The 14,040-nt window shown below is 38.5% G+C and overlaps 1 protein-coding gene across 3 annotated transcripts in view; it reads right to left on the reverse strand.

Moving 5' to 3' along the window:
• Positions 1 to 299: 299 nt before the first annotated feature.
• Positions 300 to 14,040, reverse strand: part of USP47 (ubiquitin specific peptidase 47) — a 51,543-nt gene continuing 37,802 nt past the window's right edge. For all 3 annotated transcript variants that reach the window (XM_082284480.1, XM_082284482.1, XM_082284481.1), the window contains 12 exons: positions 13,668 to 13,875; positions 13,149 to 13,264; positions 11,989 to 12,108; positions 9,979 to 10,762; positions 8,123 to 8,298; positions 7,883 to 7,963; positions 6,741 to 6,856; positions 5,915 to 6,033; positions 4,258 to 4,388; positions 2,871 to 2,918; positions 2,649 to 2,779; positions 300 to 1,676 (listed from right to left, as the gene is read on the reverse strand). In XM_082284480.1, coding sequence (XP_082140606.1) covers positions 1,502 to 1,676; positions 2,649 to 2,779; positions 2,871 to 2,918; positions 4,258 to 4,388; positions 5,915 to 6,033; positions 6,741 to 6,856; positions 7,883 to 7,963; positions 8,123 to 8,298; positions 9,979 to 10,762; positions 11,989 to 12,108; positions 13,149 to 13,264; positions 13,668 to 13,875 — 2,205 coding nt within the window. In that variant the 3' untranslated portion in view covers positions 300 to 1,501. The remainder of the gene's footprint in view (positions 1,677 to 2,648; positions 2,780 to 2,870; positions 2,919 to 4,257; positions 4,389 to 5,914; positions 6,034 to 6,740; positions 6,857 to 7,882; positions 7,964 to 8,122; positions 8,299 to 9,978; positions 10,763 to 11,988; positions 12,109 to 13,148; positions 13,265 to 13,667; positions 13,876 to 14,040) is intronic.

Below are 14,040 nucleotides of genomic sequence, written 5' to 3' on the forward strand. Positions count from 1 at the left end.
TATACTTGGAAGTTTCACTGGTGAGAAATTCAGTTCTGGGAAAGGAAACTCACAGTTGAAGAAAAATTTGGTGTGAATGTAAAGAGGAGCAGCAGCCAGGCTTTAAAGCAGTTCCTGTAACACTCTGTACATGGAGGGGGTGTGCACATACACACAAACACACAGCCTTGCAATTCCAGCACTGCCTTGGGAAAGTCTGTATTTCCATGAAACACTCCCATAATTTTTTAAATAAAAAACACAGCATTTAATGATTAAAATAACACAACAGAATGAACAAATGTTTTATTGGCATGTTCATTGTTGTAAACAGCATCTGGCATGAAAAAGTTTACCAAAATCTTTTGATTGTTATAAATTAGGTGGTTTTTCCAAAAACTATGGAGAATTGTTCTCTATTGATCTTTATGGACCAAAGCAAAAAATTGCTGTTCCTAGGCTTTGCAATGAAATCATGTTGACTGCATCAGTCTTTGCACCACAGCCTGAACTACCAAGTTTGTACGTTGAGGTGTTAAGAGGTTGCCCCAATACTTAACTACATATAGCTATGGAATCAACTCTGGGAAAAATAAATTGACTTTCAGCAGGTGGAGAAGATGCAAAGTTGTAATAGTCTTAAAAACAAAATGTACAAAAAGTAGCGGAACAGAACAAAAACTTAGCAACAAGGGGAAGAACAACCCTAAAGTACCCAGCATAGTCAAACATAAAATGAATACAAATTTAAATAGGCAACTATACTTCCAAATGTACACAATGAATGTTGATATGTGTAAAGAAATACCATGGTAAATAGCTGAGCTGCAGTTCTGGTAAATGGATAGGGCAGATTTTATTTACACATCGAACGCAATATACTAGAGCTGCTCACTGGCTTCAGTAACCTATTAGAAAACCACTTTACCTTACAACAGCACTTCTGCAAACAAACGACGCCTGCTGGCAGCTTCCTGCAGACACCTCTCAGACCCCCTGTTTTATGGAAGAATATTCTAAAACCTGACACTGGCAGCACTCCCATGTCCGGCCCTTTCCCGCTGCTTTCCTAGAACCAATGTGTTAACATTTACTCCAGACTCTCTGATGAGGTAATGCGTGTATCAGTGAAACAAACAGAGAAAAGGATTCTTTCATGGCCTTTGCACAGCTTTTATTATTAAGCTATGAGTATCCTGTTGGAGGCTAGTTTCACTAGCTACTATGTGCACACTGTCCTCAACAATTTCCACTCATTTCCCTCCCCGCCCACTTTTGAGTTCTAATCTTTTATTTGCACATCCCTTTTAGCTTTACAGTACATTTGACTATAGTGCACAACATGATTCCAAGTCAAACAGTGCCCAGCGGGGCCCCGCGCTGGGCCGGCCCCCGCCCGGCCGGTGCTGGTGTCAGCGCTTTACACCTAATGAATGTCCTGCCGTAATGGCACTACACAGTAGTAGTGAACCTTTTGATTGGAAACAAAAAAAATTCCCCAGGGAAAATGCTATAGCAAGTATCAGTCTTGAGTCAAATCTTTATTTGGTGCTCCATCCAGATAAATTTTTAGTGCTTTTTCTTTACGGGGAGAGTAGGTTACCCGGTGTCCAGTTTTCTGGAGTCTGCTGCTTTCTTTTTTCATCAGTTCATTTCTTTGCTCATCTGTTAATTCCATTAATTCTTCAGTTTTATCCCTAAAATGTAAACATATGTTCAAATTCAGATCAATACAGTAACCATAAGTAGATTTCTGCTTTTTTTTTTTTTTTTCACTTGAAGCAACTTAGTAGAAACCACAACTAAGCACAACACTTCTCAGGGATTGCTCTGTTCTGCAGAAACAGGCAATGTGTCTAAACCTGCTTTTCCAGCAGGAACACTCAGCATTCTGACTGACTACAGACCAGGGGAAGAAACAAGCCCATACTCCTCCATCTCTCTTACTCCTATTCTGTATAGACAGCTACAGCTCTGCTCTTTTTGGTCATAGTGCCAACAGCTGGAAGCAGTGTGTTAGCCAGTCCCTGCCAGATGTTCTCACAAGTAATTTTCATCAAGACCAGCACATTATTAACCAGCTGTTTCTCCCCAGCTTGCATGCAATTATGAAAAATACCACAGAAACAATGTGTCCATGAGGTTGCCTCACCCACCGAGTTTAGGAGAAATGAAAATATTCCAGCTCTCAGTCCTCAACTCCTGCCCTGGGTTCCTGCCACCAGCTGATCAACACTTTTCATATTAATAGAATTTTTATCATAACAGGCTTTTTAGAAAGAAGCCATACTAATTTCTCAAAGGAATAAACTCAGAAAATAAAATCCTTGCTCTCCAAAACCTACAGCAAGACACTCACAAACTCCACGTGGGATATGGTTCTATTTTAAGAAATTAAATCCAGATACACACTCAAGCATTAGCTTTAATTTCAGTGGTTTGGAAGGGAGGATTGAGTAAAAGGGTGCAGTGCTTGTTTTCTTAAACTTAATTAATATTCAGACTTTTAGGAAGCTGAGGAGCACAAATATTTCAGCTGAATATTTTAAACCTTCTTTTCTTTAAGATAACAGAAGAGTATTTTATGTTCCTGTCCATTACATCACCCCTTAAATGTTAACTACAGCTTTTTTTTTGCATGGTTTATTATACTGTAATGAAAGACATACCTATAAAATATTACTGCACCATCATCACAAATGTACAGAGGCCAGACATTCAATGTAGATACTTTTGGATTCCAGTCCAAGTCTTGATGAATCTCTAGTATGGAAATGTCACATGGAAAGGTTCCTCTACCCTGAAAAAACCGATTACTTAGTTAATACAATAAAACTCACATTCATACATCGGTGCCATTAAAACCTAAAAATACACAAAATCTTACTTACCTTTGCAAATTCTATGTTTTCCAAGGGTATTCCACTTATTTCACTTAGCTGTGAAGAGAAATGGTGGATTTAATACTATTCCAAAGCACCATTACACAATGTCTACATAAAGTCAATAGTTGCCAAATCTAGAAGTGAATTATCTGCAAGTCCTCCAATGTACAAAACAACAGTGACAAGTACACATTCTTAACATTTCTCAAGTTACCAGTGTGTGTCACAAGTGACCCTTGCTGTGACAGTATTTCATCACACTTCTCTTAACACTGAAGGGGAGATACAAACGTTCATAAAAACAATTAGTAACATGCAAGTTCCAGGATACAAAGAGACTGACTGCCTCAAGTTAAACCCTCAGCAGTTTCCTTGTGTGACAGGAAGCTGTTATCCACTCAGCCTGGGAGCAGGCACAGCTGTAAAATACGCATGACTAAGACCCACCTCCACACACCTGCACTTCCTACCAGCACTTTAAAATTGCTCCCTGCATATCAATTCTTAAGAAAACAAGGGCAGCCAACTCTTTTCTTCAGATACAAGTGAGGAGGAATTCTTGACTGCATGCAAGAACCTGTAGTCACAACTTCATTTCTATCTGAAGAATACAAGAAAGCAGCCCATAGCTTAATCCGTGTAAAACACATACCCAGCCTGTGAACTAACCCCCCTAATTTAACAATTCTCAGGGTCACTGACAACAGCATTTTTGCTGGCCTCAACATCCAAGGTGGCCCCCTAACAACTGGGCATTGCCACACATAAATAAACATTTCTCCAAGAGTGGAACCCTGTGATACACTGGATTAAGGAAACAGTCTCAGTAGGAGACACTCCTGCTCCAGATTTCTGCTGGGATGACACCGGTCTGCTTAGCTGTTAGAGGGTCCTGGCCTTAAGCAAAACCAAACCATACCACAGCCATTGTTTCCAACCAAAACAGAGTTCAACCTACTTGATACAGCAACACCACCCCTCACCAACAGTTCTCAAATTCAAGTATGAGGAGGCTGAAAGGTTTGGTATTTTGGAATAACAAAACATTAGCTTGAAAAACACAAAGTGGCAATGGCTTAGCTTTTCTTTCATGTGTGTTTTTTGAGGATAAGGGAAACAGGTACTATTAAGCTGCTTAAACATCAAGATGTGACTTTTTAAACATGTATTCACCTGAATACTTTCATACCAGACCATTATGTGAAACTAAGAAGTAAAGTTGATAATTCATGTGGCTTCGGTAATGGGATGGGATAGGTTATCCATTCCTGGAGAAAAATTATCACCATGCAACAAGATTTTTGGAGCTATGACATCTTTGTGCTTCCCAGCACAGAACATCAATAAGGCTCTTGGTCATCACAAGAAACTTGCATCATGTTACACATTTTACCTTCTCTTTTAGTTCTTCGACACTGCTGCTTTCTAGTACTACTTCCTGGAAAGAATCTAATTTCATTTCTGACGGCCTCCATCGTCTCGATAAAACAGCAAGTTGTGACATGGATTTCATCTTTTCTACTCCTAGCAAAGAAATAGATTATTTTATCAATTGTATTATTGTATTAATATCACAAAAAATATTATTTTAAATTAGGGTTTGTCCATAGTTTAACCATACTCTAATATGGAAGACTGTCCTACAGATACATACACAAATTAAGTAACCCAGTGTGCTGCAAGCAGTTCACTTGTAAAAAAGGGGAAGAGGAAAGGAATAGGACTTAGCTGAAGTTTTGTGTTATCAGCTCCTTTAAAGGAATTTTTCATGGGAAGGATCTCCTTGAAGCCATGCCATTTGTTCTTCTTTAGGGCACAGTTTTCCATAACATCCAGCTCAGTTATCCACACAGTATCTCTCCACCTAACCAGAGCCCGACTCCAGATCTGGCATTTGCATGAGGCCTTCCTATCATGTGCTTCACTTCCTTTACCAAAATAAGCTTTCCCCATTTAACTTCTAGATCTCTAGATTTCCCCATTCAACTTCTAGATCTCCCTCACCAACTCCACACTTGTTATTGAAATCTTTCCACCCACCACCTTCAAGAGCTTTAGTATGTGCTGCCTCCAGCCTTTTTATATCTTGTTTCAGGTTCCAGAGCCGTCTCTGGCTGACGGAGCAATATTGTTTATATTACAATGAGATAAGCATAAGTGATATCTCCAATGGTTGATTTTATTTTTACTTTTACTTAGTCTACAATTTTATAACCTAGCACATGCAGAACACGTGGCTTAGAGTTTTATGGCAAATATTACATGCTTGTTTTGCATGAACCCGTTACAGATTACAGGGCTTCCAAGCGTTCTGTAATCTCTCTGTGAGTTAGGTGGGCTGCAGTGTCTAAAGCTGTATCTCCAAGACCAACTCACTACAGAAACACTACAGTAATTATCTAAATCTAATAACAAAGAATTTAAACTGTAAAGTTTTAACTGCAGTGTGAGCTGACATGTATGTCCATAGGAATCTGTGGGCCTCCTGAACCTCCCAGGTTCATTTCATATTTTGATACTTGCATTGGCACAATTCTGTTAGAACTGAAAATACCAGAATTGAACACAGCTGTGACTAACTGCTAAGTGAGACTTCTTAAATCAGGTATGCTTGGGAAAAAAATTCCTGAGTGAATGGAATTCACATTCTTCATCTATACATTAACAGCAGCATCTGTTAATCTGGAGGACAAATAGCATGGCCTTCTTTTCTTACCCTTAAATTATGCTTTTGCATTCAGAATCAAAATTCTAAGTGTATATGCCAAGGATTGCTTAAGAAATGGCAGATTTTAAATGATATTTAAGCAGAATTTCAGAAACAATCTGCTCTCTAATATTTGATTCCAAAATTGTTTTGATGAACAAAAGTTCTGTTCCAAAATTAGCTCTTCATGACAGAAGTGGTTTTGCAATCCTGTCTGAAAACTACTAAAGGCCTGAACTGCTGTGCTGACTTAAAACAAATGATACAAATGTATTATGTATATGCACACATATATTTCAGCTAACTAGTCATCACCAGGACCAATTCAAAAATAAGTCATTACCATCAAGTATTTCTAAGAAGACCTCCCAATTGCTGGAAATATTGATATCTTCTTCATAGATATGATAATCCAGAAACACAGTGCCTGGATTCTTCCATGTTTTCTTTCGTAGGCGAAACCTATAAATACATCACCAAAAACCCCAGTGAGCTTCTATCTGCTCATGAACACTTAGCACTGCCAGAGATAAAAACTGAGTATTTTCTGACAAAACTGAAATACTACAGCTCATTAATGCAAGGTTTGGTGAGGTTTAGCAGGAACAAGTTTAATGTTCTGAAACAGTCCTGACAGCAGGGTGCCACTACTGGCTTAGTGTTGAATCATTCATAAACACAAGGAAAACAAGTCTGTGTTCCATTTGTTCAATGCAAGAAATATGCAGGGATTTAAGGGAAGAAAACAGTTTCCTAATTAGGGATTACCCAATTATGGTAAAGGGAAGACAGCACAAATCAGTGCTGTACATACACATGATGATGCTGCACAAGTAATTTGCTGCAGTGATCTATGCTAGGCCTGCATGTAGAGAGCAGGTGGCTTTTATGAATTGATTTACTTAATGTTCCCCTTTCTGAAGGAAACCATCATTAGAGAGATTTAAAGCTGCAGACATGTTGCACACAGGCAATTCTAGGTAAATATTATCCCCTATAGAAGTCATTCTGCATGAGATGAAAGCGAAGAATTGCTGAATTAGTGTTTGTATTCACAAACTGATTCAAAGACCACAGCAATTTATTTCTGCTTCTTTCATGATTTTCCTTCTCCACAAGAGGAAAGAAATCCCCAAACACATTTTAGAGTGATATTTAATCAGGTTTACCTGTCAATTGTCAAGTCTAGGCCACACTGTTCTCGAAGCTGAGGAAGCAGCTCCTCTTTGGACTGTCGGACAGTCATTCCTTTAGCAAAAACTGCATCTAGAAGAAACTTGCATGGCTGTCAACATAAACAGAAAGAGATTAAAGAGAGTTCTTTTGAACACAGAACTGTAATTTACCTCTGTTTATACCTTATGACCAGCCCCATCCACCTGGCAAAAAGACCAGCAAAGGCTTCTCATTAACAAGGTAGGCAATGAATTCATTAAAATGGGGTGTAACTAATTTGTGTTGCAGCTGCCCTTCGGCAGAGCACTCAAACCCTCTGAATGCCTGTGCAGAAATACTGCCTGTGCTGTGCTGCTAACTGCTACCATTACATTCACATTCCAAACACTGGGAAAGGAGCTTTCATATTAAATAAGCCACATGATAATAAAAATGCCACTTTCTTGCGTTTCATGGATCAGACAGAACTCCATGACTCCATGGGAGTTACTTTAAAACTTTTATTATTCCCTGCTTTAGCAGTTCAGTTAGTCTTTCCTCATAATTAATACATATCCTGCAGTTTTGTCCAAAAAATAAAGTGCATACAAAGTCAGCTTCTGAAGACTGCAATCTATATAGTGACATCACCTCTATATTCTTCATGCCCCAAAAGATGTAACAAGCTTATGAGCTGCACTATTCCAAGAGAGGCACTTTGGCTTCAGGCTTGCCTGATGCAGAGAGGGCCATTACCCAGAAAACCACCCTGATAAGCACTGTCTGCAGCACAGGAATGCAATGAATTAGATCAGTTCAACATCACTGAAAACCACAACCACGAGCAAACACACTTTCTTCTTTGGAGAGAATGCTACATGACTGTCATGCATTTAAGGGAAACAAAGAAACAATTCACTTGTCCTCCATTTACACCACAGAAATAAAGACACTTTAGAGACACTGTAAATCACATTCCAGTTGCTTACTTGGAACAGAAATCACCTCAAAATCCCTTTCTAAGTCCAGAAAAACTTGCAGGGAAATGTAAAGAAAAGAAGGAGTTTCATTTTTTCCCAAGATTTCAAAGCAAAACCTTGGCCAGGCCACATATTAATATTTTCATGAATCAGTCTTGAAACATTCAATGCCTTACCTCAGGCTCATTTACCAAAAGCTGATAGACTTTGACTCTGTATTCACCCTTCTTAAGGGCTCTTCCAAGTCTAATAGTTATCTAGAAGACAAAAGGAATATGTTAGAACTAGTATCAAAATCAGAATTACATTTTGTAACACGCTACGAAGACCACAATAATTATTTCACTTGTTGTAAATTAAGTTTATCTATATTGCACCAGTATATTTTTAATGATGCAAAATAACTTCTGAATAACCTTATTGTCATCAGAAAATGACGAAAGGGTCTCATTCAGCCGAACACTCTCAAACTCTTGATTGCTGGCATAGACTCTGAAGACTTTGAAGTGAGAAGATGGAACTCCAACAAAAGGCTCCAAGTGTTGCTTGAAGGCAGACAGTGTAATTCTTTTATCAACATGCACCATCAGCCCTAAGCAAAAACAAAGATAAAAATGGTATGAAACACCTTGCTACCAAAAAAAAAAAAGCTTTCTCACACACAATTTCTATATATTCAAAGTTACCACTTGCAGCAAAACAGTACTGAAAAGCCTGAATTATGGTTCATGGCTACATGGACATTTTATCTAATGATGTTATTATAACCTTTAACAGCTTTGCTGCATTTTAAGTGTTTATGGGCAGATATTTCGGGGGGGGACACAGCAGTGCCAAACCACCCTGGTTTGCATTCAGTGACATAGTGGAGCAGAAAGACAACAAACAGAATCCCATGGAGCAACTGCAGATAATCCTCCTACAGCTTTGCCCTGCCTCAAGGGAGAGGGAACCGCTCTGGTGTTGGGACTGGCCAGGCACAGGCTACCCAATCCCTTTCATTTTCCTTCCTGGCTTTCAGCATTAAAAAGTTAGGTTAATTCTGTGTTCTGGAAGGCCACAGGATATCACAAGGCAAGCTCAAGTCCAGACTAAGGGACGTTTTCATGGAATAATGTTGTAATTAAGGAAAAGATGCAGTAATATGAAATTCTGCAAAGTAAAGGGAATAGTTTATCTTTAGAAATTGTATTTCTTAATACATGCAATTTGTACTGCGCTACTGTAGCAGGTTCAGTTTGCCATGATTATATAATGTCATGACACTCTAGAATAAACTATTCAGAATATTTAACTGAACAAATAAATTATTTGAATTATACTAAAAATACATAAAAGCTTTCCCCTCAGGATAATTGTTTATGCAGCGTACTATGATAACATCAAAATTACTGCAAACAAATCATTCCTGAATCCAACTAGACCTACCAAAACAAACCAGGGAAAAATGAAAGTAGTTCAAAACTAGCCCCAAAGAAAGACTATTCCAAGCTAAAGGAGTAATTTTATCAAAACTTTAGTAGATGCAAATCAGTTTCTCTGTAAGAAATTCTTTATCTACTACTATTACAATCAGAGTTTCTGGATTGACATGAAAACCTTTGCCTTTCAAAATATTTATCTTACATCCTGCTATTCTTTAATTATTATTCTGTTAGCTATAAAGCACAGGAGGGTACAAAGCATTGTTGAAATTACTTATTTTTATGACAATTTTATACCACTTAGGCTCTTATACTGAAATTGTTCGGACATTTTCATGTCAGCCGTGTGTCTCACTGTACCCACTGTATTTCAGCTGGTGAATTAAATTGTCAATATCAAGTATATTTGAATTTTCTTTACAGTCAAATGACCAGGGCTTTTCAGGTTTGTTAGTCTAAATGGTAACAGAAATATGCTGTTTTAACCACATTAAATAAGTGCATTGTGAAACAGGTGCATCAGCAGCAGCAGATGCAACTATGTTCCTTTCACTGGAAGACAACTTAGCTTGCTCTCCAGGGAACACTATCAATACATGTAAATAGATATTCATTTTCTTTCAAACAAAAAAGCAAGACACTTTTCAAATACGTAATCACTTATTACAAGATCAGAATTAGGCTAGATTTTGCTGAGCATCACATCCTGTCTTTGCTCTTTCATTAGTTTTAATTTGACATTATAAACAAGGTTTTCAATACTGTCATTAGACTTTTTTAACACAGCATATGAATTAAGTAATAAAACACACAGAATTCTTTTACGGCACTTAAAAAAGAATACATACATTTTTGCCCTTCTCCTGAACCCTCCTCTGCAGTGTAGGGTTCTGATTTAAAGTACATATACTGTGCTTCTCCTCTGCTCTTGCCACTCTCATCATATTCACTGTCTGTTCCAGAATCTTCTTCTGCTGTGTCCCAGGTTTCCTTCTTGCCCTGATTGGCTTTTGATCTCCTACTACTTGTGATGCTGTGAGAGTCAAGTCCATTAGCCAGGGGGAGGGGGGCATTGTCCACGTTGCACAAAGTGTCACTGCTGTGGCTGGAGCTGAGGATGTCACTGTCCACTGAGCTCGTACTCCTGTCGTTATTGACATCTGAGTCTGACCGCTCCTCGGACTGCAGATTTTCTGGATCAGAAATCTGAATTTGGTTTTCAAGTTCTCTGTTTTCTGCCGATGCTGAAGAGTCTATTTCATTTAAAGGTGACTCAATGTTTTCAAAATCACTGGCTTCTGTGCTTTTGCTGCTGTCTCCATTATCTCCCTCCTGCTGCTGCTGTTGCTGCAGGGACAAGCTTTTAAGTTTTTCAGTGCTTTCTTCCAAAATTGCCTCTACAGATTTCATATTACCTACAGGTCCTTTTACTCTCTCACAAGGTTCATCCAAGTTGCCTGCACCTCCACTAGACTTCTGATAAAGCGCTCGTCTAAGCTGAGAGGCAGGAGCTTGCTCTGGCAATGAAACATACACTCTGATTGTGTTTGCATGGCGATCCAAAAGCTTCCACAACTGAGAGTCTGTGTATGTCACGTGACGGTCTAAAGACTCGGAGCTTTCAATAAATACCTGAACAGAAAATACGTGTTGTATCATGTGGTGTTATTTTAAATAAATGCAACAACAGCAAACACAGGATTGAGCACACATTAGAAATAATGCCATCAAGAAACACCACCTTTTATCAAAATGTTAAAATACATGCTGAGAAAAAGATGGACCAAGGAGTCTGTAGTATACAGACTACAGATAATGATTTCACTTTTCCTTATTTTCGTCAGACTGGAGTGAACTGTAAGCAGACTGACCAGCTGCAGTAAACACTTATGTTCAGAAGTGGACTCATAAATCACTCCACGTGCACCCTTCAGCTGTGCATAGCACCAGTTATGGGTAGCAATGAGCCCCACCACTGCAGCAGACTGTATCTTTATTTTCTAGTACAGTATCATAAGAAAGTTTTAAATGTATACATGTGCGAGCAGTAGTGCAATTTAAATGTCTCTCTTCCCTTTGTCAAAGGGCTCTAAGGAACTGAATAACAACTCAATGCCGTTGTTTTGCTCAGCTATGAGCCATCAAAACCTTCCCTAATCTTTCTTCATCGAGAAGATTTAACATTGAGCTTAAACTTCAGAGATAGAGGATGTGCAAAATGTGCTAAAAGATGTGCTATTTCTACTCTAGTAAAAAAGGTCAATGTATACATTTAAAATGTTAAAATTATTTGAGTACTAAGTTACTCTTTTTCTGACTGCATCACACAATTATTACTGGAAATACTTATTAGAAGTCTTTCCTGAAAAAATAATATAAATTGTCCAGGGGGAACCTTCATAGTGAAAACTACTGAATTTAAGATGGAAACAAAACCTTGCTTTTAGTTTTGATGCTTGTTTTTTAAGAAGTTTAATACTGAGAGCAGGTACAGTTGTTCAGGTGGGTTAGGAAACACACCCAGGCAGGCTCCATAGCAATACATCTATCTTTGTTTCCTGAGAATGCTTGACTTTTAACAGTCTTTATCATAAGGCTGTTAACCTCAGCATCATTTGTACCAGTAACAGCCAGATGTCTGATTCTCAATCCACTCTCTCTTATGAGATGCTTGGTTTCATATACAGCCTGGAGTATTCATCAGCACCACCATACTGGGCACATAAACCCCACACACTACAGCAAAATGCGTGACACTTATCCATTATCAATTCTATACACATAGCCATGCCTTTTACAACACAACGGGTAAGTCTACAAATACAATGAGTGAACAATTTAAAAACCAGAGCATGTACCTTGTTGCTTCTAAAAAAGCCTTCAGCTTTCAGTGTTTTGCTGGAGACGTTCAGAAGACGCAGGTCATTGTAGCACCGTTCCAACACGACCCGCATGGTTTCAGCAGGCAGGTGCGTGGCCTAAAACAAGACATGGACAGGAAGATAACGTGCATTATACACACCTTCAAATACTGAAACATGTACTTCACTTCTGAGATTATTCACAGGGAAAGGAGGTTGGTTTGTCAACTTTGAAATTGCAAAAGACAACATAGGGGGAAACCTCCCAAACCTGTTCAGTCCCAGTGCCTTTCCTCCACCATTTGATATGTAGCAAGTGTCAATTTTTCCAAAAGGTCAGATGCACAAAATGGCCTGGTTTTGCAGAGAACTGGAAAATTGTTAATGACAATGGTCTTATCTTTAATGTAGGAATCAAATGAAAATAAAAAAATATTCTCAAGCAACAGGTTTTGCGCAGTGTTCACTTAATTCTTAATTAGACTAAACTCAAATTTCTGTAATCATATTTTATAACAAATATTATGAAATTACACCAACCACTGAATTATTTTACCCAGAAATGAGCAAATGCAATCTGTCTTCCAATGCAATGGAAGCAGTAGCATCCCTTGGTTTAAAACCATGTAAAAATCAACTTGCATCTTAGTAACAAGTGGCTGCTGGGATGGAAAGGAGAGATTGCACAAACAATGTGGACAGTTTTGGATGTTAGGTTTCAAATACTGAAGCCAGTGGGGGAAGTTACACTTTGGTTCAGTTGTATGGTAACAGTTCACTAGCTCTGTCACCAGGTGGACTCTCAGTAAGGTTGTTCAAACTATGAGGCAAAAAGAACATTATTTTGACTCTTCAGCTTTCCCATAGAAGTTTTTGTTCAGTAAGCTAGTAAGTAATATGGCCAGAGAGTGGCTAAGCTTGTGCAGAAGCTGGGATAGAACTCTGGATGGAAGCAAGAAGCAGACTGCTGCTTTCAGCAGGCATGAGCAGATGGACATGCTCAACTCTAACATCTAACTGAACCCTGCTGGACAGAACTCGCAGCATGACCTGCAAAAGGTGCAGGCTCTCATTTTAGGTATGTAAATGATGATGTATTTTCACAGTGACGATGAATGAAAACTCTTTACTGCAAGTCCTTGAGGACTGTATATTACCTTTGAAATTAGCTGTTTAAACTCTGAAACTGTTTGATTCAAATAAGCTCGCACACTTATTGGAGGAGCAACAGATTCAGTCTTCAGGTCAACTACATGAACCTTTACCATAACCTCTGCAGGCAGAAGAAAAAAGAAAACAAAGTCACACACACAGAGAATTCAACAGGCAAAGAAAACACATATATGCTTGTCTGATGTAATGATTAAGGACTTGCATTAAATACAAACAGTAAGAACTTGAAAAGCAGTCCAATTTCAGAATTACATTTTCCCATTAAATTTCAAGCCAAAAAAGAAAAAACCTTCCAATTTGACAAATTTTAATATACCTTAGACCTACTTCAACTAGAAACGAGCAGCACAGCACACTATGTAGTTCTGAATAGCAACTTTGTAAAATTTAGGTTTTTTTCTTCCAGCACCTCATACTGAGGCTGTTTTACAGCTTTGGGCTTGTGCCATCACACAGTATAGACAAGGATAGACTAAAATCATATATGTAATTACATGTCTTACCACCAGGCTTATAGCACTGGAAAATTTGGTCAGGCCTTCTTGTTTCCAACAGTAAATCAAACATGTACGTTGACTTGACCCCTCCAAGTAACAAACCCATTGGAGTATCCTCCTCTCCTTCATAGGAGCGCTCCAAGTAGTCATGAAACTCATCGTATTTGACAAGGCGACAGCAGTCCAAGGGAACAGCCTCTTCCAAATCCATTAACTACAACATGCACACACAAAACCCCCCAAACACTTAGTAACAGCTCATTTGTGAGTTTAGTTTTTACCTTGCAAGCTAGAAATACCTCACTGTGTATACATCCAGGAATCTCTTGAATTCACAACAGTCAATTTGGTTTTAGAAAACACATCATAGATATTATAT

This window comes from Coloeus monedula (assembly GCF_965178545.1).
Source record: "Coloeus monedula genome assembly, chromosome: 6".
In the NCBI taxonomy this organism is placed as follows: Eukaryota; Metazoa; Chordata; class Aves; order Passeriformes; family Corvidae; genus Coloeus; species Coloeus monedula.